At 45.1% G+C, this 5,988-nt stretch overlaps 1 protein-coding gene across 3 annotated transcripts in view; it reads left to right on the forward strand.

The window, feature by feature from the left end:
- Positions 1-5,454, forward strand: part of IL20RB (interleukin 20 receptor subunit beta) — a 48,422-nt gene extending 42,968 nt beyond the window's left edge. For 2 of the 3 annotated variants that reach the window (XM_017874854.1, XM_017874855.1), the window contains exon 7: positions 4,477-5,448. In XM_017874854.1, coding sequence (XP_017730343.1) covers positions 4,477-4,587 — 111 coding nt within the window. In that variant the 3' untranslated portion in view covers positions 4,588-5,448. Of the gene's footprint in view, positions 1-4,476 lie in introns of all 3 variants that reach the window. The other variant, XM_017874853.1, reaches the window with a different exon arrangement.
- The last annotated feature ends 534 nt before the right edge of the window (positions 5,455-5,988 follow it).

Raw genomic sequence — 5,988 nt, forward strand, 5'->3', positions numbered from 1 at the left:
TTTTTTTTGTTCTCCATTTGCTTGGTAGATCTTCCTCCTTCCCTTTATTTTGAGCCTGTGTGCGTCTTTGCACATCAGATGGGTCTCCTGGATACAGCACACTGATGGGTCTTGACTCTATCCAATTTGTCAGTCTGTGTCTTTTAATTGCGGCATTTAGCCCATTTACCTTTAAGGTTAATATTGTTATGTATGAATTTGATCCTGTCATTATGATGTTAGCTGGTTATTTTGCCCATTAGTTGATGCAGTTTCTTCCTAGCATCGATGGTCTTTGCTATTTGGCATGTTTTTGCAGTGGCTGGTACCGGTTGTTTCTTTCCATGTTTAGTGCTTCCTTCGTCTCTTGTAAGGCAGGCCTGGTGGTGACAAAATCTCTCAGCATTTGCTTATCTGTAAAGGATTTTATTTCTCCTTCACTTATGAAACTTAGTTTGACTGGATATGAAATTCTGGGTTGAAAATTCTTTTCTTTAAGAATTTTGAATATTGGCCCCCACTCTCTTCTGGCTTGTACAGTTTCTGCCGAAAGATTCGCTGTTAGTCTGATGGGCTTCCCTTTGTGAGTAACTCGACCTTTCTCTCTGGCTGCCCTTAACACTTTTTCCTTCATTTCAACCTTGGTGAAGCTGACAATTATATGTCTTGGGGTTGCTCTTCTCAAGTAGTGTATTTGTGGTGGTCTCTGTATTTCCTGAATTTGAATGTTGTCCTGCCTTGCTAGGTTGGGGAAGTTCTCCTGGATAATACCCTGAAGAGTGTTTTCCAACTTGGTTCCATTCTCCCCATCACTTTCAGGCACACCAGTCAAACATAGATTTGGTCTTTTCCCATAGTCCCATATTTCTTGGAGGCTTTGTTCATTTTTTTTAACTCTTTTTTCTCTAACCTTGTTTTCTCACTTTATTTCATTAATTTGATCTTCAATCACTGATACCCTCTCTTCCACTTAATCTAATCAGCTATTGAAGCTTGTGCATGTGTCACAAAATTCTCATGCCATGGTTTTCAGCTCCATCAGGTCATTTAAGGTTTTCTCTACACTGTTTATTCTAGTTAGCATTCGTCTACTCTTTTTTCAAGGTTTTTAGCTTCCTTGCGATAGGTTTCAACATCTTCCTTTAGCTTGGAGAAGTTTGTAATTACTGACCTTCTGAAGCCTACTTCTGTCAGCTCGTCAAAGTCATTCTCCATGCAGCTTTATTCCATTGCTGCCGAGGAGCTGTGATCCTTTGGAGGAGAAGAGGTGCTCTGATTTTTAAAATTTTCAGCTTTTTTGCTCTGGTTTCTCCCCATCTTTGTGGTTTTATCTACCTTTGGTCTTTGATGTTGGTGACCTACAGATGGGGTTTTGGTGTAGATGACCTTTTGTTGATGTTGATGCTATTCCTTTCTGTTTGCTAGTTTTCCTTCTAACAGTCAGGTCCCTCAGGTGCAGGTCTGTTGGAGTTTGCTGGAGGTCCACTCCAGACCATTTGCCTGGGTATCACCAGCAGAGGCTGTTGCTGAACAGCAAATATTGCTTCCTGATCCTTCCTTTGGAAGCTTTATCCCAGAGAGGCAGCTGCCTATATGAGGTGTCTGTCAGCCCCTACTGGGAGGTGTCTCCCAGTTAGGCTACACGGGAGTCAGGGACCTACTTGAGGAGGCAGTCTGTCCGTTCTCAGAGCTCAAATGCCATGCTGGGAGAACAACTGCTCTCTTCACATCTGCAGAAGTTGTCTGCTGCCTTTTGTTCAGCTATGCCCTGCCCACAAAGGTGGAGTCTAGAAGCAGTAGGCATTCTTGAGCTGTGGTGGGCTCCGCCCAGTTCGAGCTTCCTGGCTCTGTTTACCTACTCAAGCATCAGCAATGACAGACGCTCCTCCCCCAGCCAGGCTGCCACCTCACAGATTGATCTCAGACTGCTGTGCTAGCAGTGAGCAAGGCTCCAGGAGCATGAGACTTGCTGAGCCAGGTACAGGAGAGAATCACCTTGTTTGCTGGTTGTTAAGACCTTGGGAAAAGTGCGGTATTTGGTCGGGAGTGCCCCATTTTTCCAGGTAGTCTGTCACGCCTTCCCTTGGCTAGGAAAGGGAAATCCCACGGTCCCTTGTGCTTCCCGAGTGAGGCGATGCCCTGCCCTGCTTCAACTCGCTCTGTGTGGGCTGCGCCCACTGTCCAACCAGTCCCAATGAGATGAACCAGGTACCTCAGTTGGAAATGCAGAAATCACCCATCTTCTGCATTGATCACGCTGGGGGCTGCTGATCATAGTGTTCCTATTCAGCCATCTTGGAATGCTACCCCACCAAGTAACAATCTAAAACAAAACTATATATGCAAGGCAAATTATATTAATTCTGCCCAGTATACATTCTCTGTTTAAAAATATAATTTATTTTCTTTGTCTTTCATCCATAATTGCTTCATGGGAATGGGTGCTTTGGTGCTAAAGGGTCTCCGTTTCCTTTCTGTGACTCACTTTATTCTTTCTCTTCTTGCTGTCACATTCTGCTGTAATGTAGGTAGCAAGTATAAAGATGGCCCCAGATTAGTAATTCTTCAATGACCCATCCAAGTATGACCTTGCCTGCTTCATAGAAAGTGGAGTTTGTGTGAGCTTACATGCCTCTGAGTCCACACAGGCACTGGAAAGAAGAAAAAAAAAAAAAAGGAAAGAACTTGCAGTGTAATGAATGTAACTCAAGAGGGAGGGGGATGGGGATCATGGCAAATATGTTTCATCTTCTCAGTGACAGCAGGTTGCTACCAAGAGGAATTGTGAGCCAGTGCTGCCAGATCTCCAAGTTTTAAATGAGAAGCCCAGAAACCTAGATTTTTATGAGAAATCTCTCCATTTTCAAATGTTGAAAACTGATTCCAGTTTTACAAAATATGCTGAGCTTTGCTTGAAAATTAGTACTAAACTGTGGGACCACAGTTTTGCACCTTCCAAAATTCTGAGATTATGCTGTTTGTTTTACTTTAATGTGCTAGAACTGCACTGTCTAGTACAGTAGCCACTAGTCATATGTGACTGTTAGACACTAGAAATGTGGCTCGTCCAAATTGAGATGTATTGTAAATATAAAATACAGAATGGATTTTGAAGACAGAATGAAATAAGTTTATAAAATATTTCAGTCATTTTTTAAGTGACATGTTAAATTGATAATATTTTGGATATATTTGTTAAATAAATTATTAAAATTAGTTCCACCTGTTTCTTTTTACTTTTAAAATGTGCTACTAGATTTTAAAAATTGCACATGTGGCTCACATTATATTTCTATTAGACAGCACTGTTCTGGAATTTAAAAAATAATCATGTATGACCACTGCAGATGTAGGGAGTTAGTGTCCTGAGAATCTGACTGCACCGGCAGCAGTGAGTCGAAGGCCTTCACACTAACACCCCTGCTTAGTGAGCACTGCTTGTGCATTGTCTCTTCCTGTTGGCATTTGCCCATGGACACCAGGAGTGAGTCTCTATAGCTGCCATTTTGCCAACAAAGATGAAGGGAGACTGGCTCAATGAAGCTGATGTCTCCTGAGGAACTGAGGTGGAGGAAACCGTTGTGCCTATTTGTGCCCAGGTGGTACCCTTGGGAGTCATGAGGGGAAGGGCCGAGAGATATAACTGTAGAAGAACTTAGAGATTTTGGCAGAGGTGAGCAGGCGAGTAATAGGTGGGAGAGTCCACCTGAAAAGTTGATGTCTGCATGTTTATAACTAGTAATGATTGTCTCCTGGGGCCACTGGGAGAAGATGGCGGGAACCTGATATATGAGCAAGGAAGGGACTTCCATTTATGGAACATCCTCTCTGTACTGGGCACCATGCTAGGTGCTGTTCATAAAGCATCTCAGACCAGGTCATAATTCTCAGAGCTCTCTGGTGGAAGAAGGTTAGGGTTTTGTTGTTGTTGTTTTTGTTGTTGTTGAGACAGGGTCTTGCTCTGTTACCTAGGCTGGAGTGCAGTGGTGTGATCAGCGCTTACTGCAGCCTTGACCTCCCAGGCTCAATTGATCCTCCTGTCTCAGCCTCATGAGTAGCTGAGACCACAGATGTGTGCCACCATGCCTGGCCAGTTTATTTTTTGTGGAGAGGGAGCCTTGCTATGTTGCCCAGGCTGGTCTCTAAGCCCTGGGCTCAAGCGATCTGCCTGTTTCAGCCTCCCAAGGCAGGTGTGAGCCATTGCACCTCCCTTTAAATTTTTTTCTAAGAACGAGAATTACATTCTGGGTTTTTGTGGGGCAGGGTCTTAGAATGAGGAACTCTGACCAAGCAGGGCTTCAAGGGAACTTCAGGGTAGTGAACTGGGAGATAATCTTAGCAGATGTTGGAAGCCCCTCATCTAGGGGTTGAAATTGTTTTTTGGTTTTTGTTTTTGCTTCTTGGAAATTAATTGATCAAATAGTTAAACTTTTAATAATATTCTTTACTATTACTACTACTATCCTCTAATGAATATCAATGAAAATTATTTTTCAGAAAATAACCAATTCACCCCAGAAGTTAATCAGCTGCAGAAGGGAGGAGGTGGATGCCTGTGCCACAGCTGTGATGTCTCCTGAGGAACTCCTCAGGGCCTGGATCTCATAGGCTTGCAGAAGGGCCCAGGTGAAGCCGAGAAGCTGGTCTACATGACGTGGAAACCATGAGGGGACAAGTCGTGTTTCTGTTTTCCGACACGGACAAGGGATGAGAGAAGTAGGAAGAGCCTGTTGTCTACAAGTCTAGAAGCAACCACCAGAGGCAGGGTGGTTTGTCTCACAGAACACGGACTGGGACTTAGGAGATGTGACCTCTAGACTGGGGGCTGCCATTTGCTGGCTGAGCAACCCTGGGAGAAGTGACTTTATCCCTTTGGTCCTAAATTTTCTCATCTGTAATGGGGGAATTACCTACACACCTGCTAAACACACAGACACAGAGTCTCTTTCTATACACACACGTACAGATATATACACTCAGCACTTGCAAGGCTAGAGGGAAACTGGCGACACTCTAAAGTCTGACTGATTCAGTGTTTCTGGAGAGCAGGACATAAATGTATGATAAGAATGATCAAGGACTCTACACACTGGGTGGCTTGGAGAGCCCACTTTCCCAGAAGAATCCTTGAGAGAAAAGGAAGCATGGGAGCAATGGTGTTGAGTTCACTTCAAGCCCAATGCTGGTGCAGAGGGGAATAGCTCAGTGAGCTCTATAGTAGGTGACCTGGAGGAAGGTCACAGCCGCACTGAAAACGGGATGTGCATGAACACAGAGGATCCATGAACTACTGTAAAGTGTTGACAGTGTGTGCACACTGCAGACAGCAGGAGAAATGTATGTGTGCGATGCGACAAGAATGCAGAAGTCAGTAACATGTGCATGTTTGTTGTGCTCCTTTTTTCCTGTAGAGTTGCTAAAATACAGAATTTAGCAAATAAAAAGGGGCCACCCTGGCCAAAAGTGATCTTTAAAGTTCTAGTTACATTGTCAACCTCAAGTCCAGAGAGACTCCAATGGGCACATTTGGTCAAGAGGACTGGGGGTGGGGGTGGGGCAGGGGAGGAGCAGCCCCAGGAATCCAGAGTCCAGGGCTGCCTGGTTGGGGGCAGCCTCTGGCTGCATGAAAACCCCAGCTGAGGCAGCTGGCCTAAGCCTCACCTGGTCAGGGTTCTCCTAGGCCATCCCTGGAGGCCCCACCCCACGGGAAATCCCTGGGGAACCTTCTTTTCCTTGACAGCTTCCTCAGGGTATCCCCAGTCCCTCTTAGTCCGCTCATTTAGGACCTACCTCTGGATGCCTCTCCCCACCCCTTTTCCCCACCAGGTGAAGAAAGAGCCAACCGCAGAGAAGGAATGAGGGGAGGAAACTTCTTGAGGGGTGAAGGGATTGATGGGCAGGGCCTGCGCTTTGCTTTCTAAGCCCCTTGAAGCTCTGGAGCCTCTGAGTTGGTTTATCTTCACTCCTACATCCTGGGCCCTTTCCAGCCAGCCCAGTGATGGGACAGTC

Source organism: Rhinopithecus bieti, unplaced genomic scaffold (genome assembly GCF_001698545.2).
Source record: "Rhinopithecus bieti isolate Rb0 unplaced genomic scaffold, ASM169854v2 scaffold_9203, whole genome shotgun sequence".
Taxonomy (NCBI): Eukaryota; Metazoa; Chordata; class Mammalia; order Primates; family Cercopithecidae; genus Rhinopithecus; species Rhinopithecus bieti.